This window comes from Terrapene carolina, unplaced genomic scaffold (assembly GCF_002925995.2).
Source record: "Terrapene carolina triunguis isolate 2854851 unplaced genomic scaffold, T_m_triunguis-2.0 Scaffold84, whole genome shotgun sequence".
Lineage (NCBI taxonomy): Eukaryota > Metazoa > Chordata > Testudines > Emydidae > Terrapene > Terrapene triunguis.
The window spans coordinates 28,210,596-28,238,492 of NW_020664435.1; the positions used below are offsets into that span (position 1 = coordinate 28,210,596).

The window sequence follows — 27,897 nt, forward strand, 5'->3', positions numbered from 1 at the left end:
ACAATGAGTTCAAGTACAACATACATGGTTGTGTTACAAGTGTTACCCAGCTGGCTAGGAGATCTTCAGAGAGCAAACAGTCTAAATCTGGAGAGTAAACAGCTTCAGAAAAAATCTACAAGTCCCAGGTCACTGAAAACAGCCTTTTATTTGTTTTCCCTGATGTCTAGTAGAATCTGAGACATTTTTGCAGTGCTATTGTAAAATACCTTGAGACGGGCGCTCACAGATCTATTTCTGTTTTAAGGGGACCTGGGGCTGCTTTGGGGGGGGGGAGTTGTTGTATGTGTGCTTTTATTTAACTGCTCTGCGGTGTGGATTTAATGCTATATTTACTTAAGACTATATTTTGATAATCATAGAGAGACCAGTGTTAGGGGGGTTGTGTATGGTTTTGCTGCAAATAAAAGAATGGCTCTTGAAAGCAGACCTCATTAAACCAGTCTTGGGGGGCAGCGGGATTGTTATGTTCTAAGGGGGGAAATATTTTATACCAAATGTAAAAAGCCCAAGCAGACTGGAAAGGACATTTTATATGTATCTTAGTACCTAGAACTTAGAAGGATGAGTGAGTTCTGGGATGGAGAGAACTCATAAAACCTGAATCGTAAGTGATTTAACTACAAAACATCTTCCCACCAGCCTTTTTTTTTTTTTTTTTTTTTTATGGAAGTAGCCCCGGAAATAACTCTTGGGACGGACCCTCAGTTCAGAAGCACAGCACGCTGTCTCCCATTTCTACGTGTTACCCTGTCCTTTCTTTAGGTGCCATCGATTTGCTGTGGGTCGCTAAGCATTTTCCCCAGCCTCTCTCTCTGGTCACAGCAACAGTGGGGTCATTTGCAACGAGACAGTTTTAAACCTCCAGAGCTATTTGTACACACGGTCGTGTGGAACAATAGCATTATCAAGCCAGGGGCTTGAGGAAGGCGAGAAGGATCAGGCCCGTTGGGATTCGGTTCTGGCGTCCAGTGTGAAAAGCGCCTGGCAGCCGCGTGGGGCTGTGTTACACACTTATTACAATGGTGAGCGTTCCACAGCGATGGGACCTTTAAAACCATGTAACAGAGAAATTTACTAGACCCTATCCCGTGCTCAATTCTCCTGCAAACCCTTGTTGATATCAGTGGGGAGTTCGGCTGGAAAACGGATACCCCGGGAAGAGGTCTTTATTGCATGCAGTGATTGTACTAGATCTATTTTAAATGTCATTCATTGTATTTAACAGAGGTTCTGCAGCATGCCTCTAAGGGGGGGGGGAGAGCCCCCTGGATGAGAAAGTTACTGATTTGTTTCCCACCAAATCAGAATTCAGAATTTAAATCAGAAATGTCCGCTACGTTAGTTACAAATACTGAAGAGGCCGCCACATTGAACTCCAGTGTAATCCCCCTTCTCTCTGGACCTCCCTTCGTTATTGATCTCGCAGCAATCTACAGTACGGCGATATTGGGCCAAATGTATCCCTGGTCTGAGTCCACGGCAGTGCGTGGATTTGCACCAGGGATGAATTTAGCTCCGGCTGTGTATTGAGCAGTAATGGTGACGATCTTTCACCAAGCGTGGTGTCTATAATATTTGCACATCTCTCTCCAGCTGACTGGGGAGCAGAGAATCTCCTGATACCGACGTTATGCCTTGTGCATTGCTGTTGGTATTCACTTTAAAAGAGCTTGAAATGGACTTTTTTTCCCCCCTAGCAAAGCTTTGTTGTGCAAAACTAGTTGGACGAGTTAGGGTGTCGCTGCTCCTGATTGCTCTGGCCAATGGAACCCGATCCACCCTGCTGTGCGTAAGAGCGCAATTAAGGATTTAACCAAGCCTATGCTGCGCCCCAGCCAGCAGTCTGCCAGAGACAGAGACAGACACAGAGACTCAAAGACTCCCAGCCTCCTCCCCCAGACATGTCTGCTTAGCCCTGAGCAGCCCCAGCAGCCAGCCCCAGCAAGCCGCCGTCTCCAAGCTATGACAGGAGTATTTGACAGAAGGGTCCCCAATATCAGATCCAGCGATTTCCAGGCTCCTTTCCAGACGTCTGCAGCCATGCACCATCCGTCTCAGGAATCTCCAACTTTACCCGAGTCCTCGGCTACGGATTCCGACTATTATAGTCCAACGGGGGGAGCCCCGCATGGCTATTGCTCGCCTACCTCGGCTTCCTACGGCAAAGCGCTCAATCCGTACCAGTACCAGTACCACGGCATGAATGGACCTGCTGGGAACTATCCTGCCAAAGCCTATGCAGACTACAGCTACGCGAGTCCTTACCACCAGTACAGCGGGGCTTACAACCGGGTACAGAGCTCTTCAAACCAGCCAGGTGAGAGCTGGGGGGTGGGGGTGGCCTGGATTCATGGGGGGACATGTTGCTGGTGCGGAGGGGGAGGAAATTGACGCGGTGAGGATCAGTTTGTGGGAGTAGTGGCTGCTGGGAAGCCAAACATCAGAGCAGAATGATTCCCCGAGAGGGTGGCTGGGATGGATCCTTCCTCGGACAGTTCTGGGTGCCTGGCTTCATGGCGTTTTAAAATATGTATCCTGCGCAGCTAGCGATCCTTAAGTGGGGTGGGAATAAAGCCACCGAATTAATCTGCATGATCTTAAAACTCCTCTCAGAAGCAGCCATTCATTAGCAAAGCAAATGCTTGTAAATTGCCCAGGGCCTCTGGGGCTGCCTCCAGAGAAATCTACGTACAGAAAGAGAAAGAATGTCGGGAGTTTGTATCTCAAACTCCGGTTTATTGGAACTCTGGAAAACGAAACTCTGAAGTTTGCTTCTCCCACCCCTCCCCCGGCCCCCGCGGCTGGGGAAATCCCTGGGAAGGGAAGGGTGAGGATCTGGCCGGAATTCTACCCCCAAAACATTGAAATGTTTGACTGCTTGTGCAATTTGCAATGTTTTGCTTTAGCCGATTAGAGCCTGCTTGGAGATGAATGTCGTGAGGACACTGTGGTGCTCACGGCTTGGTCAATGGCTCGGGGAGGGCAGGCTCGGGTGTGTAAGGGAGAGATCTAGCTTTTGGAAAGATTTCTGGTCCGATCTGATCTGGTTCCAGCAGCGCATGTTTAATCCCGCTCGTATTTAGCATCCCGTCAGTGTGCGGAATTAAAACCACAGGCTCGCGCGCGAATCTGCTTCTCTGGGGCTATTCTTACACAGTTCAAGATGCACACTCGGGAGCAGACGGATATACTGGGGTACCTTATCTTTCCCCTGCCCCCACCCCTTTGTGAAACAGATTGGATCGCAAACCAGACTTTTCCAGTAGCAGTCCCAATGGATTGCAGCCTCTGCAATTCTCTCCCGCCAACCTCTTACGTCATTTATATACATAGATATTTGCTTTCACTTTTTTTCCCCTGTCGTTTGCTCTTGCTCATCAAATCAAAGGGAAAATAAAGGCCACTGGCGTATTAAGGCTATTTGTAAAAGAAACCAGACGCATCTGCGCGCCCTTTGCAGATCAGCAGCGAGATGATTATAACTATAATCGGCCCTCTGTCTGAGCCGGAGCCGGCCACTTTCTGTTGAGCTGAAGGAGGCCAGTTTTCTTGTGGGCCTTTGAACTATGTAGACCTCAGTATCGCGTCTTCCCAGCCTGGCCGTCTGGGCTCTGCGGGTTGGAATTCGAGACATTGCAGCCTGCAATTCAGTGGCTGCAACTCGCCCGAGGGGGGAATGCAGGGATGAAATATACTGCCCAGTGCACACCCCCATAACTGGGCTCCTTCACAATGGAACTTCAGAGGTTTAAAAAACATGAACGGCTTGTAGGCTGGAAGGAACTGATCTGCAATCCCCGAGAGCTCTCCCCCAATACATTTCACAAAGAGTGAACGGAAACTGGTTAGGTGCCCCACCAGGATGGTGGGAGATTACTCCATTTACCCCTGCCCACCCCCAGTTCATTTCTTCACCTCTACTCCACCAGTGTTTTTAAATAGCCCTTACCCAGCGCGGGTTGTGTTTGTAGAGTTGGCGGCTGCAGTGGCTGGGCCAGTGGGCTGGATCTTTGTCTGCTCTTTTTCCCCACTGGGGACTTGATTTTTCCGGGAAACTCTAACCTGGTCTATTTTGGATTGTTTAGAGAAAGAGGTGGCGGAGCCCGAGGTGCGAATGGTGAATGGCAAACCAAAGAAAGTTCGCAAACCCAGGACTATTTATTCTAGCTTCCAGCTGGCTGCGTTACAGAGGAGGTTTCAGAAAACTCAGTACCTAGCCCTGCCAGAAAGAGCTGAACTGGCTGCTTCTTTGGGACTGACACAGACACAGGTAATGCAGCCTTGGGACCTATTGAATTTTCCTTGTCGGTATTAATACGGTCTTTCTCGCCCACCAGAGAAGAGAGCCGATACCACTGGTGAGGGATATAAACAGTAGCTGGATCCTATTCATTAAGACACGCGAGAGAGGCCTGGTGTTCCTTAAATGGGCGGGGTGGGTTTTGTTTCGTTGTCGTACTGGTTGATTTTTGATTCCTGGTTGTTGTATTACATACAGCTCTATATTCAAAGGCTTAGGCGCTCGCTGGCGTCCACACGCAGGAGCTTTGGAAGCCGGGGTTTGTGTAAAAAGGGGAGCGGGGGGATGTGATGATGTCTCTCGCACTTTCATAGTCTGCTTGAAGGCTTTCAGATCCATATGCAGAGAACAACTCCATGGGCACGTATCTCTAACGCCGACGTTGTCCATTACAAACATAACCTGTCACTGTTACCTTCCGGGTTGAAATCGTGTCACAGAAAGCGATAGATAGATGTGCTGGCCACCCACCCACCCGGCCTGCTTCTCTGGGGCGAGACTGGCGTGGTTGTTGTTTGTGTTTACACTCTATCGCCGGAAAGGCACTGGAACAAAAATAATCCTGGTGCAGAGGGCTGAGCCTGCTCAGTTTGCAGAGAGCGCAGAGACTGGAATAGACGAATCTGAATCAGACGCGTTTCTCTCGCTTGCCTTCACTCCCCCTCCCCCCGGCTTCCTTTGAAATGTTTTTATGGGCTTCTATTACCCTCCCATAAACAAAATACTTCAGAAAAGGACGGCGGTGGCTTTCGCAAGGTAATTGCAGCAAGGCACTGCCGGCCGCAGACAAGGGAGGGGGTAGCGCCGGGGCAGAATACCTACCGACCGGACCCGATCTTCCATTCCTCCAGCCCAGAGACTGAAGTTGGGCCACAGGATCGGGCCCAACATGGTCATTGTAAATACCACACTGGATAGGAGATTGCGCTGGGTAACTGACGTGCTGGTGTCCGGAAAGATTTAACTCGCTTCTCTCCCCTCCCTGACTGAAGTCAGACCCTTAGCCTGTTGCCTCAGATCGTTTCACATTACACTGGTATTAATCATCTTGATTTCCCCTCCTCTCAGGTGAAAATTTGGTTTCAGAATAAAAGATCCAAGATCAAGAAGATTATGAAAAACGGGGAAATGCCTCCGGAGCACAGTCCCAGCTCCAGCGATCCCATGGCTTGCAACTCTCCACAGTCACCTGCGGTTTGGGAACCTCAGGGCTCTTCCAGATCCCTCAGCCATCATCCTCATCCTCATGCTCCAAACTCCAACCCATCCCCTGCATCCAGCTACTTAGAAAACTCCACTTCCTGGTATTCCAGTGCTAACTCCCTCAATTCCCACCTCCAGCCCCACGGCTCCCTACAACACCCGTTAGCGCTGGCCTCTGGGACAATTTATTAGACTATTTTTTCCCCTGGACTCCTGTGTTTTACTGTTAAGGAATCATAACGAAAGGAATGCCTGTGGGGGAGTTTTAAAGGGAAGCAAAACAAAAAAAAAATTAAATGTGTAACGCTTGTGCATGTAACTTATTGCATTTCAAAGGAGACCCTTTTTTACAGACGGACAATTTTTGCTCAGCTGTGGACACTATCAATGGTGCCTTGAAATCTATGACCTCAACTTTTCCAGAGACTTTTTTTTCAATGTTATTTTAACCCTGTAAATAAGTGTAGATAGAGGGATTAAACTGTATATTCTGAATAAATAAAATTATTTCGACCATGAGAGACGTTTCCAAAATACCGCTTCTTCCATTGCAAAGAGAAAAAAGAACAGATTCGGTTGCTTTTCTTGTTTGTTGGCGAGATAGATTTGTCAGGGCCCGATCCTTGTGCAGATAGAGATTCCTTGCTTAGAGGCGCAATCTCATTGGAAGCACAACGGACTGTAAAGGTTTACAGGATCTGGCCCGTGTAGGGTCCCCCTTGTAAATCTAGCTGCCCGCTAGGGCAGCTTTCATCTGGAGAACGGGCTTTTCAAAGACAATTTACACTTTAGCCAACATTATTTGCAATTAAAAGAAACGTACAAATTCTAACACTGGGAAAGAGAAATCTCTCAGTAAAGCCCCTCTGAATCCTTGGCTGAGAGCAATTAGCCTTGAGAGCTCCGCACTCATCAGTCGCTGTGTATGCTAGGGTCATTATACAAATTACATTTCCTTCAAAGGAGGCTTCTAAATACGAGAACAAGATAAAATGAGGGCAAAACTCTCCTTGTGTCTGTTAAAAAGCTTGTGTTGGGTAAAGGCCAGCAGTACCCTCTGAATAAGGGATATTGGAGGAACCTTTTTAACTGTGTTCATGGAAAAGCCCAGACCTCCGAGCGATCGTTATCTTCTTCATATTTAAAGTCTTACTGCAATTAACGGGGACAATTTTCAGATAAGAGGCTGGAGATCTGATAATGAGCAGGAGAAATGGCTTTCCCACAATACACGGGACTGATTCCAGTCGGGGGCATTAGTGATTTGTATTGTGTGAACGGGACGTGACTTCAAAATGTGTGCTGTGCTGTCGGCCTCCTCTTATGCAGAATAAAACTATCTCAACACCCTTTTTTACTACTTATTTTCACTTGGAAGAATCCCTCCCCCCAAAAAATAAAATAAAATACCGGACAGGAAGGCGACCCCTGTGCACACAGAACAGCTGCGTTCCCAGGGCTGCCCAGTGTTCTTTGTAGGGTCATTCCTCTCATGGGCCTTTAGGGCAGAACTGAGCGATCGCTATGAAAACCTGGGCTAGAAATAAGAAAATGTATGAGAAATTGATTGCAATGCGGGAAAACGGCAGCGATCAATGTGACAAAGGCTTTTTCGCCCCTTTTCTTCCTGGATTAGAACATAAAAAATGGCATCCTGTCAGCTGAGGAGTTCAGTAAGAGCTGTTCCAGAGCTCGGAGACAGGACCTGAAAAGACACGCTTTGTACCCTCGGGCATAGTTACCTGTCTCTAGTCCCTTCTTCCCTGGCCCCCTCCTTCTTTTCTCCCTCAATTCTTGACCGCGTCTTTTTTCCCCTTCCAAAGAAAGAAGCCAAGCCTCGCTGTTTTGTAGCAGGTAGGGGCGGGGGGGGGGGAGAGCAATTGACTTTTAGTACAATGGATTAGTCTGTTCTTTAGAACTTTTTCTTGGACGTTGGGAAGGTGTGTGTGTGTGTGTGTGTGTGTGTAGGAGGGAGGGTTGTGCAGACACACGCGGACACACAGACACATGCAGAATGCAATGACTTCATAAGTGTTCCTTAGTTGGGGAGGGGGGTTATCTGTAAACATTTGCTCTTTTTCTTTCTTTCATTCATTTTTTTTAACTCGCTGCTTACTGGGCAGCCTGCTCCATTTTACGCATTGTTCCGGTGCGCCTCGGTTGCTTGTTGAGTATTGCCTGCTGATTGTATTTGTAAGGTTTTAGGTAATTTCCATCACTCTGAAGCTGCTGAAAAAGCTCAACTTTTATCTCCTACTAACTTCCTCTTCATTAAAAGACAAGCGTGTACTTTCTTTCTTGTTCCGTGTTTGTCCTGGCGCTGCTCTAGGCAAGCGTTATTTTCCAAACAGCTTTTGAACCTGCTATAGACGTTCCCCCTTTTTGTGATTCTCTGTCCTTTTGTTTTCAAGGTTAGGACATAAAAAGTGGAAATATATTTTCCAGTTTCCCCGTTCTCTTCTTTCTTTCTTTCTTTCTGATGTTTGATCCCAGCCACTTTGGTGAGTGGGGGAGAGGAAGAAAGAGGTGGGCATTTTAGGGTCAACCTTGACCTTGAAGCTTTGGGTCTGGGATTGTTTAGCCTGTTATTAAAAGCAACGGCTCCCCGGTTCTGAGCAAAAACAACCAGCTCTGCACTTAGATGTTTGGATTCAGCGTCAATCCCACTCCAGGATTTAATTGCTTCTGATGATGTTTTCCTCTTCCCCCCCCCCCCAATATCCTTCCCCCACAAACACACTGCCCGTGGCGCTGGGCAGATCTGCGATGGTTTAATACCCCGGAGCTCTCAGGCCAGGTATGTAAAGACGACTAGGCTTGGAGAGAGGCCAGTGTATATTAGTGCATAATGCCCATCACTGAAATAGGTAGCTATGTACACACCATTGCTGGAGTTGCTGTGTGAAAGCCATCATCAGATCAGATACGCGCACATCTATATCTAGCTAACGCGGCTTGGACCTGCATGGGATGGGATAGATTTCAGGACACTTCTCCCTCATCCCTGTGTGCCCCTCTCCATCAGAACAGCCGGTCCCAGTCCAGCTCTGGGCTCTCTCCAGCCCGCTCCTTGGTGCCATTCCATTCTTGTCTTGGTGAGAGATCAGATGAACTGGCCTTTGTCTGACGTTCAGTTTGTACTGGGCGGGTTGCTGCCTTTTTTTTTCCTGGCGGCCATGTGGAGTTGGGGCAACCCGGGGAGCCGAGAGGAGCCGCATTCCTGTGGGTGCCGAGCGGCTCCAGGGCTGAGCCGCAGGGCCTCTCTCTCTCTCTCTCTCACACACACACACACACCCCATGCTCGCCCCCGGAAAGTGCACACACACACACCCTGCCGCAGCGACACACACAAAGTCCCCGCTTCGCCTCTGCCCTGCAGCGTCCTCCTTGGCACCCGATCGCTCCGGATATCACAGTAACAGATGTCAGATAAATCGTCCAGGAGCCGCTCTGCTGGGCTCCCCTAATCCCGTGTCCCTGCTGGGCTGCCTTATTACAGACAAACCGTCCACTCCTGACTCCTGGTCACTCGCTATAATATCTCCCGGGCACTTTCTCCGGATGGAGAGTGCTTCACCCCTGAGAAATGTCCAAGTTTCCTTCCAAGCACATATGCACACGCCAACCTGTCACCACATAAACCCCAGCCAGCTCAGGCAGGCATTTTTCTCGCTTTCACTTCTCTAGAGCTCCCCAATAAATTATCCCGAGCTGCAACTATTCCTTTGTATAGGCATTCAGGCCTCCAGACGTTACACATTTCAGATCTGGCAGCACCGATGTAGGAATATATCAGAAACGTGCTTCGCACATGTGTTATTTATTAAATATTTCTACCACGCAATTTTGCGACTGACAGTCTTTAGGGTGTTCAGTTGTGGATTACAGAACATATATATATTGCTTCAGTTAAATTAAACACACACACACACACACACACACACACACCTCCTTGCTTTCAGTCATTTGAGCGATGCCTGCAGTAATGTAATAACCTGTTTTATAGGTCAGACAAGAACCGTGGAGATAGAAATTGGGTAATTTACATGAAGCCTCTTTTTTTTTAAGGGAGATCCTGTGTTACAGCAATTAGATATTTCTGTTCTTTGTTCTGCGGTGCCTCTGTTTACATGTGATTTATGGGGATAAGCAGTATTTTATCTGCCAAAACTACATACCGTATTGGGCCTGATCCACATCCTACTGCAAGATTTATACAAAGCCGTAAAATACCACACATTACTATCTTTAACCAAAGAAAAATACCTTCAAGACACCATAGAGTTTTCATTTCATTCGGGTGAGGAATCTCAGTTTAGGTTCAGCTGCCAGCCACAGACTAAATTATGAGCACAGGGAACTGCACCCTGAAATATGGGCTGCACATTATAGGATTTCATTGTTTTCTGCCTTTCAGAAAAGCCTGTTATGTGCATCAGACTTCAGTCGATGCGTTTGCAATAGCGATAAGGAAGCCTTTCGAGTAAGAATTCACTTAAAGGGCCAAATCCTCAGCTAGTGTAAATCGAAGTAGTGTCATTGACTTCACGGCTGCTGTACACCAGCTGAGGATCTGGCCATAAATGTCAGATTCCAGGAAATCCTTACGGTCCCCTTTACATGTACCATATAATGTATTGTGTAGGCTTTCGACTTGCGGTATCCCTTGATCCTCCCTTTTCCTTTCTTCACGCTATTCTTATTGATTTCCATGAAGAACAGGCGCATGCAATTCGCATATTATTAATATTAATTAGCAGTAACTTTATTAACATTCCCAAGAATGAATGTAGTCCTTAAAGGTCATAAATCCACACTGCCTTCATCAATTCCACCCTATAAGGAGCCCAGGACAATGGACTCTGTAGGAATTGTCGGAATTTACCTATAAACAGTTCGAACTCCTTTCCAGGTTTAATACTGAGTGGGACCAACACTATAGGCAAGAAAATATCCCGTTTACTACCATAAGCCTACAGTGATTAACCCGACATATATCTCCTGGACTGATTTGTTTTAAAAGGCTTAACATTAATACAGTGGTTATTAGAAACAAGCAAACAAACAAAAACACGTTGATGATTTGGCCCATTAAAAAGGAAGCAGGTTGGTTTGCTTCACATCCGGGGTTAATATAAGCTAATCGTGAGACTAAAGCCAATAGCCCAATGAATAAACCTGACTAGCTGTTAGGCAGCCGTGTTAGTCAGGTTCCTTTGTTTAATTAATTACAATTAAGGCATTCTCTGCTAATTTCCTGTAGGACTCCTGATGACTTCTCCACTGAGTGAACGCGAAAGGGAATTAGGCCTATGGGCTCCATACTCGTGTGCTTTTTCCACGATGGCCAGATAGGATGCAAATTCAATTTGGGTCTTTTATTATTAATTATTATTATTATTATTATTATTATTAGGAAGAAAATGCTTCTGTTCCTAGGAAGGTGACGTGCAGATGGTTAAATCATCTGAGAGAAAGCAATCACTCCACTGACATATTTGCTTTCTTTTGGGTATGGGAGGGAGCGCAGAGGTGTTTTAAAAAAAAACAACAACCTAGGAAAATACTGCCTGGGACGAGATGAGCTGAGAAAAGGAATGATTTCAGACAGCAGCTCACAGAAGTATCAGCCCCTGAATACACAACAGACTCACACTATTTGAGATTTGGACACGTAACACTGCAGACCACTGATTTGCTATTTTCTTAATTCCCGCTCTTCCTATTCCCTATGAATCAAACAGTCTTTTGTCCTTCAGAGTTTGATTTGATCGCTACTGTTCACATTTCACTTTTGTATTTTTCTCTTCCTATACCATTACTCATTGAGTGCCCCGTGAAATTACAATCGTACATTTTCAACTCAGCAACCCATTTGCAGTGCAAAAATAGGGTCTAAATAATGGCTGAATTAGCCCTACTGGACAGTTTCAGATGTAACACTCTGTAATAATTATATTGCAGGCTGGATTAGGATGCTATTATCATAATCTGGACGTTTACAATTATCTGTAATTTGCAAAGATGCGCCAGGTCTTGATTACAGCAGTTTTTTTTTATCAAGCTAACCATCACTAAACAGTGACAGTAATAACAGCTAATTTTGCTGGCAATATAAGAGGTGCTGGGGTGTGCAAACAATTTCACACCTGGATGTGCTCACTCAACCAAGAATATAGAGAAAGAGCTTCTGCCCTGAGACTCAGAAAAATATTCTACACTGCTTCTGTTCAGTATAGATTTCTAGACCCTGATCATTGCTTAACAGATTTTCACTGGGGGTAAGTTTTTATTTTTTGTATACTTCAACGCACAGCTCATCTTTATCTTTTCACACTTTCGTGGTTACTTTTGCTGCTTTTGTAATTTCTGTCATCCTATTAGACCACTGTTTCATAGATTCAGAACTCCGTCCTTTTTATTAGTATTTCTACATAGTCAATAGTATTTGGGTTGGTTCACGTTCTGTAACAATAGCTTTCACTCTGGGGACCTATAGGAAATTCTCTTTCTATAGTTAGGTTTGTTAGTCGGCTCGATAGACATTCAGAGTGGACTTGGTTTCTATTTAGATGCGTTGGAAGAAGGCTGATCGCTATACCGCAATAACTATGAATGTAAATCGTGAGTCCATTTTTTTTAACTGCTAGTCAAAGAGCGCACGATATATTCATTCAGATCTTTTCCTGCTGCCATGTATTTTGTACTCGTGTACCTTGTATTCATTGTCATAAATACACCGTGCATTTTCAGAGGCAGGCTGTCGTTTTAACCTTGCAATTTACCCCAGAAAATTTGCTTACTGTTATTGCAAAGGTGGTAGAGTTTCTGATCAAGCAAGCACCGTGTAAACTACCCTTTGCCAAAGGCTTGATTCAAAGCTCTTCCCTTTTATCTGAGAAGGGGATGGGCTTTGAAAGGAACCATCATTTTATTTCTTGAGGGGCCAAACTTTAATGCACCCCAAAGTTTTAGAAGAAAAATGTATTGCTTACCGAATATTATACAAACATGCTGCTGAACAACAGTTCCGTGAAACCAAAATTTTAGGAAGCCATAAGGAAAGAATAATGAGAGACTTGTTCCAATTCTATCTATAGATGACGCTGTTTCACGAAACTCTCTTTTGGTGGCAGCTATATAATGTTAGATGACACCGTCTTTGCTATCATTTGTTCACCGTATTACTCTTGGAAAGGCCTGCTTGTGTCATCTTACCTGTCTGTATTGGGTTCATTGCTAAAAAAGGTCTATCCTTGAAACAGTCATAAAGTACAAGAAAACATTTATCACATTTTTCTATGCAGTACTCCACGACGCAATGGCTATTGACAGAGCGTGCACATGTATTTTATAGTACAGCAGCAACGTGTACTCCAAAATACACGAGTAAAGCTCCTCAGATTCATCATACTTATGGATCAGTCACACCGATTAAGTCAGTGGCTAGGAAAGGGTTAAGTATTAGCTCACGCGATTAAGGGACAACTGATGTATCTTTGGATTCTGATAGAAATGGTCATCTTGGGATATAGAATGTGTGAGTGAATAGATAGATAGATAGATAGATAGATAGAACTAACATACATTTGCAATGTTTCAACTGGTTTAGGATTAACCTGCATAAATAGAGGCTAGGTAGATATGCACTGGGTTTTCTAAAAAAGAAAAAATACTGTTGGTTTAAATGTATGGTAGCTTTCTCTCTCACGTAATTTGAATAATTCAGTGAGACCCACTACCAGCTGTACTTCTGAAGCCTCTTCCATTCTTTTCAGCATTATAATTTTGGTTAATTTTCAATTTTAGGTCCTACGTCTCTGCAATTTGTGTATGAATAACAGAATAATTTTCCTCTTTTGTTTCGCCTTTCCTGTTCCTGAATCTAAATAAAGATGGCTTTTTAGTATTAAAAGTGGAAGAAAATTACAGGTAATTATCTTTGACGGTAAAAACGCTGTAATCAGCGGGCTACATGAAAAATTACTCTAATTATGGCTGCATTTAAGAGAATGGAAAAAAAACCTTCTTGTGGATAAAAACCTTAAATTGTCCCCAATGTCTGCTTCAAATTGGATGGCACTGCAGCTGGAGGCTTTGTTCAGAATTGATCCTGGGGAGCTCTGAACCCAAAGTTTCACAGTAGGAAGGGGGGAAAAAGAAAAGAAAACATTTTTCTTAATGTAACAATACGAATGGTAGAAAATGACAAGACTGATCGGTTTTAAACCATTCTGAAGACTGACTGAGCGTGGAAGTTGCTCAACAAAAAAAAGGAACGGGTATATTGGTAAGTAGTCTTTGCTTTGTGTCTAATTATAGTGACTGTCCTTTTGCACGACTGTATATAGCTGTCATTATATGGAGCACTCTGAGTATCTCTATTGACTTCTGATAAATGGCTCAGTGGTTTCAAGGTTCATAATTTGAAGGATGCCCAGGTCTCTAGCCATTAATTCTCGCAGTATGGGGCTTGTGTGACGAAAGGACTTTCATTTTCATTATTTCTGTGCTTTATACAATATAATAAAGATATAATTCGCCCTGGTCAGTGCATTGTATACCTATGCACCTTTCAAGCTTTGCAAAATATTGCACAGCTTTAATTGTCTGTCTGTTAATCAAAAACAAAGGAGGGCACCTCTTTCTTTCCCCCTCCCCCTCCGCCCTACTTGTGTAGGAAGTAATGCAAAGCACTGAATTTTACTTTGAGATAAACCTCAGATTAAATGACACCATAATGTTTTTTTCAAATATTGGAATTACCGAAGTAACATAGGCTAAGAAATGACCGGGCGATTAGAAACATCCACGATTCTCTTTGCAATAGTTACATATATATTGTCTCGGGTTTATTCTTTTTAAGAAAAATCTTTGCAACGGTTTGTTGTTAGATATATTGCTCTCTATGTCACAAAATGTGTTAATATCTAGCTAGCTATCTAAAGCGGGTGTGGTTTATAATATATAGAGAAATACAGGACACAGGGACGTTTTGTGGCTTTTACTCTATATATGAAAGAAGACAAAAACATACAAAGTATATTTACAACTAAAATTCAGCAATATATACAGAAAGGTTGCTCAATATAAACGTCTCTATAGCTTAGTGAATTGGTGAGAATACCACCAATCAAGTACTGAACCTTTCAAAGCCATAGGATGGTTGTTTTGGTGGGTTCCTCCTTTGCCCTTTTCCTGTTAGATTTCAGGGGACTTTGGGAGGGGGGAGTTGGGGGCAGAGATCTGAGGGAGAGACAGTGGTTTCTTCTTGGTTGCTGTCCATTCCATTTTGATAAAGCATGCAGTTTTTGCTTCGTGGTAATGTTTTAATCGTACAGTATATTTTCCTTTTCAAGCACTTTCGCGCCCCCTCCCCTCCAGTCTGGGTTTGGTGAATACAAATGCAGGAGCTTGAATAGCCTCCCTTTCATCAAGTAATATCTTTAGCTCATTAAACAAGTAAAAACGTTGCCGGATATACTCAGGTTCTTCTCGTGGGAAAAAGTCTGTAAAAAGTTTGCTTTGACAGTATACTCCAAAGCGACGAGGCTGGTTCCTTCGAGTCCAAATTAAAATATCCTAAAGAGAAGTGTCTTATGTGCGCCAGCATAGGGGGAAAAAAAGTCTCTTTCTGTTCCAGATCAAAACTGAGGTTACTAAAAGAAAAAAACAAAACAAAACAAAACAAAAAAAACCCCAACCTTGTCTCCTTGCCACACATACAAGTTCACACAGAGCCTGTTAAATTGGCACCGTTGGCAAGACAGCGGACTGCTTGCCATGTCGAGACTAGGGCTTCTTGATAGATTATTTCTCTTGGACTATTCACATCATCTGTGGTCTCTGCATTGTGTCTTGATGTGGAGAAGAATACCAGTGAGAATAACCAGGCATGTAGCTGTTGGGCGGCATACTGACTCCCTTGGCAGAAGCTGAAACGTCCCAGACTGGAGGGAGAGCTGGAGACCGCGGGGACAGGGCAGCGGAACCTGGCAGAGGGTCGCTCTCATGAGGATTGCTGCCCTGCTTTAGCAGCTTCTTAAACTTGGAGCGTTTGTTCTGAAACCAGATCTTCACCTGTAATCAAAAGGCGGAAGAGATTAGGCCGCTGAGGAGCACGTAGCTGACAGCAGGATGCACCCGACCGGGGTTATTTTTGATATATAGAGGGTCCTGAGTTTCCAAATGGTAGGGAGGGAGATGTGGGGTCAAGCTGGCAGTTTTAGGGGGTTAAACACGCTAGCATTGGAACTAACCTATTGTTAATAACAGAAATAGTGACGCTGGGAATCGAGAGGTAGGTTTTAAAATTGAGTGTTATTTTCTTGCCCAGGCCACCAGTAATACACAATAGAATTTATTCTGTTTTAATTTCTCACTCTCTCACCTACCTATGTGTGTACATTTAAGTACTTACACGCACAGACATGTATATATATATGAACACACAAATATACACATGTACACACATGTACACACACGTGTCATATTCCTCATTCAGTATTTTGGAGGTCGTTTGATCATTTGGAGAAACTGAGAGAAGCATATCACCCTGTGCTAGGAGACACCGTAATAGTCAAAGGGCATCTTAAAAGTAAAACCTGAATCAGACAATTTGTACCATCAAGCTGTCCTTGTTTATATCCCTGGGGAAGGGGCTGACTAGAACAAGTGCTTTATCGTCATTTTAAAACCAATTTTGGATGGAAATTGCTTTTTCAGAAAGAGTAACTGATATAAATCACCTTGGGTTGCATCCTGCCCTCTCTAGTCAAGTAAAACTCCCCTAAATTGAGTTTTCCTTGAATGAGGTCTGCAGGATCGGGCCCTCCATGTTCAAATGGTATATGGGTGTAATTTAAAGATTCAAACTCTTCATCCTGCAACCCTTGCAGGTAGTCTTTATGCAAGGATATTATCTCAATGGGACTACTCGTTTGTCTGTAGATTTTCAGGATCAGGCCCTCATCTTGTATGTGTCAGAACAAATGCCATTTGTACAAGAAGCAAACATATTTCCAAAATGTATATCGCTCAATATTTAAAAATTGCCCAGGTAAGCTACTGTTGCCAATTGCAATTATAAAATATTGAAATTATTTATAAAAGTCATAAATGCACATAAATATGTTTTAAATGAATTGATAGTATTTATTCATTTGCTACTAACCCCTGCTTGTGAAGTCTGTAATGCCTCGTGTCTTTCAAGCTTAAATTAGCCAGGATAGGACAGCTCCACCAACCACACTTAACTATGGCTTAACCTGCTATAATTTTGTACACGGCTGTCTTTGATCTTCAGATCTATTATCACCTTTTGTACATTTTGCCCAAGGGTAACTACTGCATTTGAGTTAGTCATCCAGGATGAATTAACTATTGATTTTACAGGTATTTTCTAATGCGCTCTTGCTTTCTCTGTCTCTATAGGTTGCCACGATCTGGCTTTTTATTTTTACCTCTGCCTCAGGCCTAAGGTTTTCTTGCCTTTGGTTTGTGCTCTTGTCACAACCGAACAATTTCATGTTGGTGCAGTAATAATTTGGATCCATTTATTTTTTCTAGTTGTGCCATCAAAGGGTAAAATTTGATAACTAGTCGGCAGGGGAAAATGCAGATTCAGTCAGTTATTTCAGTAGTAAGCCATTTACTCTGTACTGTGTAATAAGATAACTCATATCACATTTGGCATAGTAGTAGCATGTGTGTTACCTTTTCTACTATCATGTACTTCTAGTGAAGATCTTTCTTTGGTTGGCCTTGTATTGTATGACCAGGATTGCAGTGATTTGGGGTTCTCATAATTTACCTGTGTCTGAGTAAGTCCTAAGGAAGCTGCCAGTTCAGCTCTCTCTGGAAGTGCCAGGTACTGAGTCTGCTGAAAGCGATGATTTAAAGCCTGAAGTTGTAAACTCGAATAAATGGTTCGAGGCTTCCGTATCTTCTTTCCTTTTCCATTGAATCTGATTTCACCGTTTTCAATCACTGTTGTTTTTTGCTGATCTGCAAGCAAGCAACACGTTTGAAATGTCACCACTGCAGAGAACCCTCCTTGACTGTTTTACTTGGGCATTTTGTTGCTCTTTTCCCCCCGGAACAGCCCCTATGCAACAATCCCATTGCCGTGTCAGTCCCACTGCCATAGTATGCACACGGTCTGAGTGCTTAAAGGCATCACACCGGAATACCTCTTATTAGAATAGTGCGAATCAACGGACATAAAGGAGCCGTGCCTGTGTACTGGGTGGCTCGTTTTACTTGCAAAAACACAGCATTTGTTTAATGAATGGATTGCTAGCTGCCTGGCCATCAAGGTGTTTACACGGCTAATTGACTTCATGTCGCCAGTTTGGTGGTCAGTGAATCACCAGTCGCAGCTTTAACAATGCTTTTTTTGCTCAGATCAGTACATAAAAATAATCTGCTAACTGCGGGAGGGGAAAAAAAACACAACAAAATCATCTTGAAACTTTCACTCATCAGGTGTTAACAGACATTTGCCTAACGCCGATCCCCTTGCCTAGTGTCACAAAGGAGCAACAAATATTGTCTCTTATCCCTTAGCTGAGGATGGGATCACTGCAACCTCTAGCATTTCTCCCCAGCCATAAAGAGACGGCTGCAGAAGCAGGGCGCTGGGTGAAATGCAAATGGCCAGTTTCACGTTAAATGTAGCTGAGCAGTAGGCCAGCGCTCGGAGTATATTAATGGGCAACACAAACAAACACACTCACACCTAAACAGTCCAAACCCACGGCCAAATAGCGCTCTCGGGATGGAAAGATCGCAGCAAAGCCAGGAAGGGCTGTTGGTATCGCCCTGGAAAATAGACGCCCCGGGCTTTATAGCCCCACAAATAGATGTGCCTCCTGAAAGCCACCCAGACCTGGATGTCAGCATAGCTAAAGGGACCGTATGCCATGCATAAGCCAGCTCCTGCATTTGCATGCCATGCACACACCCAGTGCGAAGCGAAGGGAAAGCACCGAACTGAGCAAATACGCGAGTCCCGGCTGCTCCGGGGCCAGCACTGGAGCCGATCCCCGCAGGCTGGCGGCGGTGGCTGCGGAGCCCGGCCAGGCTGTCGGAGAGCCGGCCGGAGGAAGGAGCCGAACGCGATAAGAAAGCGGCCTCGCTCACCTGCATCGTCCGCCCGCGTCTGGCTGGCCGCGCTGCTGTTGTGGTAGGACTGGAGGTAAGGGCTGTGCTGCGAGTGGCTCATGTAGGGATAGGCGGCCAGCGAGCGGTGGTTGTAGGAGTTGCCGCTGGCGGGGTAGGGCGAGCTGTGGTGGTGGTGCTGGTGGTGCGGGTGCGAGCCGGCCGCCGAGTGCAGGCAGTGCAGCGGGTAGTGGGCGCCTGCCATGGCCGGCGAGCTCTGCTGGGAGTGGGGCTGCGGCGGCGGCTGCTGCTGCTGCGGCGGCTGCTGCTGCCCGAACTCCATGAAGGCGGATTTGGAGGAGTCCTGCGCTTCCAGCCCGTCAGCCATCGTAGTCATGGTCATCATCAAAGTTTGGGAGTGAGAGAGCGGATCTCTCCGGCTCGCCCCCCGCGCGCTCGCTCTCTCCCCAGCCACCTTAGAGCCTATTATCCTGCACTGGGAATTAGTGAGGTGGCTTTTTTTTTGGAGGGGGGGGGAGAGCAGTAGTGAGAGGGGCCTTGTTCGCGGAGGGAGGGGTGAGGGGAGGGATGTGGGGGGGGGCTAGTCCTGTGATTTTTTTTCTCTCCTCTTCCCCTCCATTCCCCCCCCCCTTGGTTGTTGGGGGGGGGTTTGTTTTTTTGTTTTTTTGGCTGGCGGAGTTTAAAGCGGAGATTTTTGAAGGTGGATGCTGGTAAAGTTGAGCTTCTGCTTTTAGACTTGAGGCAGAGACGCCACAAGTCGAATGGTTTGTCTCCAAAGGGCAGTGCCTCCCCATTGGTCAGTCAACCCCTGACGTCACCATCCCGGAGGCTGCGACTGGCGTCTGTGGGAGCCTGAGTTTAGCCCACCTTCGGCAACTCCAAATCCCGGCTAGAGCGCGGCGAGGCGGCGTGCGCGCGCGCCTTCCCCTGCCGCGGAGCTCTGCTGCTCCCCGCCAGACAGCAGCCCCCACGCTCTGCAAACGCAGGTTTCCTCGCCGCTCGCTTCCTCCGAGCCGCAGATTAGACAAAAGGAGTGCACGCTGTCACGGGGGGCATTTTTTGCTCGTGTCGTGTGCATTGTCGAGGCAATGTAGCAGACAGCCAAGTGTAACACAGCTACTAACCTACTAAAGGTATTTCAGTCCATCTATACAGCCCAGAGTTTGAATGCACCTTAGGTTTCCCTTTCCTGTACTTCAAAACATGCAGTAAACACAAGTGAAAAGGGAAATTTAAAAGTGGAAAAACAGAACCCAAGTGCATGCTCCAGCCCCCCGTTCCTCCTGGGACTGGCTCCTTATTGACCAAGACAATATTTTCTATATTTTAGGAAGAGCAGCAGCCTGCTCGCTGCAACAGCGAATCATTGGAGATCTGACAGTAATGCATTTTTTCCTATTGAAAACAGAAGCTACTGTAATGCTTTCAAATATATGCAAATGATACATGCGGTTAGTGGTTTGGCAAATCTTGATTACAATATAAACTACCCAAGAAAAAGTGCCTTCCTCCTAAATTTGTCTTTAGATTACAATTCCAGTTGATTTTATTTTATTGTCAACATTGTTAATGATAAAAATAGAGTCGTTTTACAGTTATTTTTACTTTCTGGAAGGAGGCAATTAGACGTCTAATCAGGAATACACAAAAATCTCCCATGATTAACTGCAGTACTTTGTTCAAATTGCTGCTATAAAATTCAGAACAATTTGCTTGTAATGATTATGGACTGGGTTTATTTTGGGAGGTGGAATAAAAGTGGATATAGCATAAATTATCCTCTAATTATACACCAGTGTCGCCTCAATTATCCTCTTATCAAAATGGTTGTCTAACTGCCGCATTTAGTTTCAATTCTCTCCTTTTTTTCTATAAAAAGAACTTCATACCTTGTTATTATTAATCCATTTATTATTTGCTAGGGGATTTATATCTGAACATCCAGGTGGTATTACCACTTCTCTTTCAAAGATGGACTGGGGAAAGACATTTAGTTTGAACCAGCACTGTTGTGGATCTATCCTTTTTTTGCTTCCCCTGTTTAAATCTCCTCGCGTCCAGCTAGAGAAAGCATGAACTCCAGAGCCAGACTTTACCGAAGAGGACCCAGGTAGAAAAAGAAAGGAGACGTGCAATTGGTTAAACCCAGAGAAAGCTGAAAGTTCTGTAGATTGGGAAATGGGATCAATCTTCGGGCTTTGAAAACCACCAGCAGCTGCAATTTGCAAAACAACTTTCAGGACTAAGCCCAGAAACGTATCCAAAACGAAGTACATGTCCTGACACTATTTCCGAGAGCGACATTTCCAGGGGATTTGTGTCGAACCTTTGCAGAATATTTAAAAACGCATCGCTTTTGGAAACATCAAGAGGGATTTAAAAAACAAACAAACAAACCGTTGCTTTGCTTATCAGCACGGTTATTAGCCCTAGGAAAGGGGTGGAAGTGGTAGAACGTGATCTCATCATTTGCATATTGCACCGTACATGCAATCGATGGGCTTAAGCTATTTTTTCCCGGTGCATAGCCCCTAATCTCTCGGCGTTTATAGTGCAATTTGATCATTTGGGGGACTTGGGGGGTGTCTTTTTTTTAGGGAGGCCGGGATGTTTTATCCCCCCTCCCCCCCATCGGTGTTCAACTTCTTGAGCCTCTGGAGTCGGTTCAGTAACTCTGAATGCAGTTGTAAGTGTCTCGCTTTTGCTCTCCTCTTTTAACAGGAGTTCCACGTTAACACGCGAAAGGGTAATCCGATCCACGCGTTTACAAATCTACAATGAATAAAAATGCTCATAGTAATTCAGAGGGGGAGGAAGACAAGGGAAAGAGCGGACTATAACATTCGTGCTCCAGCCTCCCTGTTCCTATTGGGACTCTTGATTCATAGGGTGTAGGTAATGTACTCAATAGGAACAGGTACATTTGGCAGTTTTATTGCTTTATACCCTCCAGCTTGTTGTTAACACCAGGAAGGCGTTTTTCTGCAGGTGCGCATACTACCATTTTCTCCACGCTTTTCGGCAACAGCAAAAGCATGCATAACAAAAGATGTCAGACAACGGGCTAAGGAATGTCTTCAGAACGTTGTTTTGAAAGGACTCTGGCTGCATACTGTATAGCTCTGGCTTAGAGCCTGCGAAAGGTGGAACGCTTTACATCATTTTTTTAGTAAAATCTACATGCCACGCTTAAGAAAGAACTAGGCATCCTAGTCCTGAAACAAACAAGCAAAACAAACAAACAAACGACAGGAATAGCCTAAAGTAACTGCTTCTTCGATAGGCAACATAGGGGTATAGCTGTGTTTCATCTTAAAGCTTGGGCTAAGTGACGGGTGTGCACCTGTATGTAGAACACATAGGGGAATGAGTGTGTGTGTGTGTGTGTGTGTGTGTAGATTTTCACTTTAGAATAATAAAAGAATACAGGAGTATAAATAACAGTACAAGTATAAAGTATATATACTTTTATGTATTAGTGATTTATTATTGCTCAAGGTGTGTGTGTGTGTATACGCACACACACATTCTCAAGGTGTATATCTAGATATAGATGTAGATGTCCCTTGAGCAATTTACAGGTTAAGGACTGGCATTTTCTATAGGAGGGTTGAATACATCAAGCCGTATACTGGTAATTTCCCCCCAATTTAATTAGGCAAATGTGTCAGTATGGAGCGGGCGCTTTTCAGGGTTGATTGGCTGATGTTAATAACTCTTGACTAAAAGGAGCGATGGTGGTTGTAAATATTGATTGTTTTCTTTTTGTCCTCGAATTCGGGGGGACCACACCTTTAGGGAGTGGAAAGTGCTGAGTGGGGTTGTTGTAATGCCGCACAAAAGGGTTTTTTGTTTTTTCTTTGCTGAACTCTGGTTTCATCGCCGGCAGGAGCTAGGCTGCGCCTCTCTCGCCTCATTGTCCCTGCGGCCCCCACTGCTTTAGGGTGTCCTCTCCCCCGCAGAGAAGGGAGGGCGATGCCTGCCCGGGAAGGGACCTCTATTATTCGGGGGGGGGGAGAGAGAGAAACAATTTGGAGAAGATTGGAGGCCGAAGCCTTTATTTGGGGGTTGGAGAGGAGGCAGGTGTAGATGATATTTCTTCTCATAGGGAAAGGCAGGATTTGAGGCCTAAGCTTTTTGGGAGGTAAGTAAGAAAGAAAGAAAGAAAGAAAGAAAAAGAAAATTTCTGAATAGGGCTCTCACACTAATTTCTGTCTCAAACAAGAGCCTTGAACGCAGAATCTGTCTATCTATCTATCATCTAGGTGTGTGTGCCCTTCAATGTGTTGTATGAAGCTCTAGTAAAGCAGGGAAGGGGATGGTTGCCAAGTTGGGCTCAGTTACCAGGTTGATTCTAAAGAAATTAGACCTGTATAAATAGCCTTTGAATTCACAGAAATAACTCGGTATTAATTTACCTGGTCACTAAAGAATCAGATGGTATGGGAAAAGCCTTCATTTCTTTCTAGTGTGGACTTCAAGTGTTTGAAAAGATATCAAAAATCAATAAGCAAATCGTGAATCCGCACAGAGAAATAAATCCCTTGCTCCCAAAGCTGAAGCAAAGACAATGTTGCTCTCCTTTCCAGACACTCTCGGGACTGAGGTTTGCAAAGTTAGTTTTGATGGGTTGTGAGAGGGTCTAGTCTCAGTAGAAAAGCTCCTCGTACATTTCAGTCCCTGGTGGAACTGTTCAAGATTTCGACTTTTTTTTTTTTTTTTTCAGTAGACACCAACTGGGTTCTCTGGGATTTAGACAAAAGCCAAAGAGTCACTTTTAAATATCATGTTAACAAATATTTCCCAAAAATGAAAAGCAGCAGTTAATCATTAATGATCTTTCTTCTAATTGTTTGGTTTTTGGACATTTATTTTGACTGCCAAATTCGAGCTCCCGAAGCAAGGTGGAAAGACCAGTGCCAGAAAATGTTTATTCACGGCCACAAACCCCAAACTACAACCATTTCAAACGTTTAACCGGCCTTTAGTCAATTATAGGCCAATGTTGATTTCATTGCAGCTTTACCGAAACACAATGACTTTCATATTATAGAAATAAAATGCATTAGGCATGTGTGACGCCACTGTATTTGAAACATTAAGCCTGGCAAATTGGCATTTTAAAGAGAGATGGGTTGTTGTTGTTTTCAAAGCGGTACTGGCAGCCAGATGGAAAAAAACCTCAAAGCTATCTAGAAAACTCCACGATGGAATTTAGGCCTTAAGAAATACAAAATAATTAATTGGAGAGAAATGGATGATGTACATTCATTCTTACACATATGCAAACACACACACTATCCTCATCTGCATATGCATGTATGAATATACCGAGTATACTTCTATTGATAGTTTTTTAAAAGAAAACGTAAAGCATGCAATACTAACAAAGCCACCTCTCTCTCTCTCTCGCATTTTTATTGTTACGTCTATAAAGTCATGTTTCTTTGCCACAAAAGCTACATGTAAAAACAACGGACACAACCGTTTGAAGGAATTGACAACAACAGGAAACAGGAATCTATTTTTAGGGTATAATACCGAGTTATATAATCAGTCAGAGTCTTCCTAAATGCCTCCGAGCAGCTTCTGTTTCATTCATTCGTTCATTCATTCATTCAACAACACCAAAGAAAAACAAAACACCACATTTGTATTGCTTATTCTTTTTCTTTACACTACGTCTTATTCTGACAATATAGGGATGGACTTTTGAGATGTATTCCCTACTATATCAGGGACCTAAAATCCAGAAGCTTTTTGTTTGTTTGTTTGTTTGTTTGTTTGTTTGTGGTTTTGAAATCGAATCTTTAATTAGTTTAAACTCCTAAGCATGTAAATACATGCGCTAACTGAATGATCGTTTTAGACAGTATTATTGTAAAAAGGGCTCAAAGCAGTTTTCTCCGCATTTTGGACATCGGAGCACACCCCCATAGGCCAACACGCGAGCTGGTAAACCCACATCAACACATACAAACATGGACACATTTGAGCTAGGGAATTATTTACCCAAGAATTGCTGGAAAAGTCAGATAGGAGCTAATTTCACAGTGCTATTATCATGTGTATTTTCTAGTTATCGGAACAATGCATCTAGTTACTTAGTTTTTTTGGGGGGGGAAAGGCCGGTATTATTGTATGATTTCTTTATGGAGCTGTTGGTGATATAGAAAAAAAGAGTTTAAAAAGGGAGGTTATTCATTTAAGCCGGGGGAAAAGCATGTGTGAGAGAGAGGAAAATACTGCTCTTGACGATAACCTGGGAAAGATATATTAAAATACACCCTGCTATATGTACACAGCATCTATCTAGCTATCTATCCAAGTGTCTATCTATGGTTAGTTGTGTATTGCCTTTATTGACAGTACATTCTCGACTAACTGAATACACGAATTATGCATGTGCATTCTGAAATGCTTATAAATGTACAGTCCGGTCTGAAGGCGACTGGTTCACATGGGAGGCATGTTTCCTACATACTTTACTTTTGACATTGTTCACAAGCGTTAACTGCCCGGGAATGACGATTCCACAACAAATAAGCAAAAATATGTCTGATTAAAACCGTCCTTCCTTGGCAGTTCGACTCTGCCTTCATTATTTACTGCTCCCAGAGAGCAGAGAAAGGCTAAACAAAATCTCTCTCCCTACATCTGCTGATCACATTTCTCTTTTCAGGCTCATACGCCTGTTTACCCCAAAACACATTACTGGTCTCTTCTGCCAGGATGTCATATTGCCATCGCCTTAATAGCAACTGAGTGGGAAGCAAAGGATCCCACAAAAAGAGGTCACCTCCTCAATATGAAAGCAAGCTATTTTAAGGAGAAGCTGGGGAGTTAAACGCTGCCAGTCCAAGAGTAAGAGCGGCGTGGAGGTTTTTCTGGATTTCAACCCACTAGCATCATAACAGACAGGCAGGCGTCGATGGCTTTCCATACCGCTAGTGTGAAGGAAGTGGCAAGGGGAGGGAAAAAACCCTCCGAGCCTGCAGATGGATCACACACGCAGCTTTCTATATTGTAACGTGGGTCAAAATAATAGAATTCAGAAGGGAAAGATCCGCAGAGAGCCAGCCACTGTCTCTTGTACAGATTTGTAGCGAAGCCTGCGCTGTAATTAAAACCTTACAGCCAGATTAATTCAATGTGTTGCTCTGCAGCGGTTTTTTTTAATAGTCAAAATCCGCTTTACAATTGAATTAGGTTTAAAGACTATTTCTGCGAGGCTCTCCGCATTTGCCAGGGGATGGGAGATAATGTTATTGCCTAGCACATTCTGTCTTCTCCCAAGGTACCGGATCCAGGAGTCGACTTGGCTGCGGAACCTGATCGGTACGGGACCGATAGAATGCTTTGAGTAGGGAGCTAAGCATGGTGGCTTTGGCAGTGAGGGGTAGCTTCTTATTAATATATATCTGCCATGTATACAGCAATGATACGAGTATTGAGCAAAACACACCAACACGAGTCATCGTGTTCAGTTCTCTCTCTCTCTCTCTCTCACACACACACACACACACACACACACTTCTGTCCCCAGATTCATGAGGGGAAATTCTCCAGTCTATCTCGAAACAATTTCAGATTGAATGCTCCCCCGAGTGTAAATGATCGGTGCCCTCTCTCTATTAGCAGTTGGGTGACAGACAAGAGAAACTTGTGGTTCTTTTTTCCCCCTACTCTGCTCCTCTCCCCTCCTTTTTTTTTTTGAAAAGCTTCCAAAAATTAAGGGTAATATTTCAAGATCTCTGTCAAGATGTCTCCAAAGCTTTTTTACTTGGCACGCCCCCCTAGTGCTCTGGTGGTGCTGAAATAAATGTTTTATTATACAGGGGGAAAAAAACCCTCTGAAAAACACACTTCAAACTTTCAAACTCCGAAGTGCCCGACTTGGAAAAGCTCAGAACCTAATATAAACTCTAGGCCCTTTTAAGTCAGCCACAGGCTACAATTTCTTCTGCGGTACCAGCCAGTCTACCCCCAAACCAAACTCAGCGCTCAGGGTTTCAAGAATTCTTATACCTTCCTCTGATCGAGTTGCAGCTATTTCGTCAATGTTTTAGACGCTTAGCTGAACGTGTCTCTTAAAAACATAGGGCTTCTAGTAAAATTCACGATTAGTGTGTCACTTCAGCACCGTTTGAAAAATCGCCAACTCCTTGGCAAGTGAAAACAGACGCTTTAATTGCAGCAAATTATCGCGAGGTCCTCTTTTCATTCTGTTTCGCCCCAGTTTATTTTTAGTGCGCTTCAAATGCCTACACATTTCCCTTGTTGGGATCAGTGCAATTATTTACTCTACCTTTAGGGATGCATTTACCCACCACTGAATGGCAATGTAGTAAACACTGAAAAAAGTCAATCCAGTTATTGAGGTTTATTTAATATTAAGGGAGGTAAACATCGTGGTTTTACTTTGTCTCCAGGCCGTCCTCATTATCTGGAATAGATTGCAATGAGCTGTTCCTATTTTTCCTTTCAATATTGTTGCTTCTTTTTCAGGATCTCGATAGAGAGCAAAAAACAACGCTTAAAATAAAACTGGAACAGGTATCCCAGAGGGATTCATTATCTAAAAACTCTCTGGAGAAAAAGCTAAGCAGAAACCAGTGTCTGGGACTTAAAAAAAAGTAACAGCCTCTTTAGCAACCGTCTCCCCCAAATTCCTCATGGTCCGATCATCTAGAGCAAAAAGCTCTTGACAAAATGTCACTAATTCACTTTCACTGGGGTATTGAATTCGCCTGCCTGATTAATTGCTCTCACATACAACACTGAGATTTAATTTCCTGTGAATGAAGATTGTCACCTTTCCCAACCTGGATGGTCCCCTGAATCATCACCCCACGACAAAGAGCATTGTGCACTGAACAAATGCAATAAGAAAGGGACGGAGGGAAGGGGTTAGGGATAGGCCAGGTATCTGTAGCACTAAAGGAGGGAGGTATCCAAGGATTCTGACAGATGGATCTGAATCAGATCTGGATTAATTTGCCTGCTTTGTGAATTGTCTGCATTTGAGAAACCAGCCCTCCTCCACTCTGCCCCTGGCAGGTTTTGTTACGAGCGCCTTTATAAATGTTGGATCCCCCTCTCCTTCCTTAAAGATCCGTTCCGTTTCTTTTTCTCACCATTGGAATATTTCCACTCTCTGTGAAATAAAACAAAAAAGCCCAGAAGAAGTAGAAACGTTTGGGGTTTTTTTTTTAACGAAAACATAAGTAACCTAATTTCGTATCGTGGAAGTAAATTTCATGCTAGGA

The 27,897-nt window shown here is 44.1% G+C and overlaps 2 protein-coding genes across 2 annotated transcripts; one reads left to right on the plus strand and one right to left on the minus strand.

Annotated features, from left to right (window-relative positions):
- Positions 1–1,851: 1,851 nt before the first annotated feature.
- On the plus strand, positions 1,852–6,071 carry DLX5 (distal-less homeobox 5). Its single transcript, XM_024212883.2, has 3 exons — positions 1,852–2,320; positions 4,089–4,273; positions 5,372–6,071. The coding sequence occupies exons 1-3, from the start codon at positions 1,966–1,968 to the stop codon at positions 5,696–5,698; spliced, it is 867 nt and encodes a 288-aa protein (XP_024068651.1). The 5' UTR covers positions 1,852–1,965; the 3' UTR covers positions 5,699–6,071.
- Positions 6,072–14,550: 8,479 nt separating this feature from the next.
- On the minus strand, positions 14,551–19,013 carry DLX6 (distal-less homeobox 6). The gene is made up of 3 exons (XM_024212895.2): positions 18,650–19,013; positions 17,319–17,512; positions 14,551–15,586 (listed from the first exon to the last, which is right to left on the minus strand). Exons 1-3 carry the CDS (start codon positions 19,011–19,013, stop codon positions 15,335–15,337), a joined length of 810 nt encoding a protein of 269 aa, XP_024068663.2. The 3' UTR covers positions 14,551–15,334.
- Positions 19,014–27,897: the final 8,884 nt, after the last annotated feature.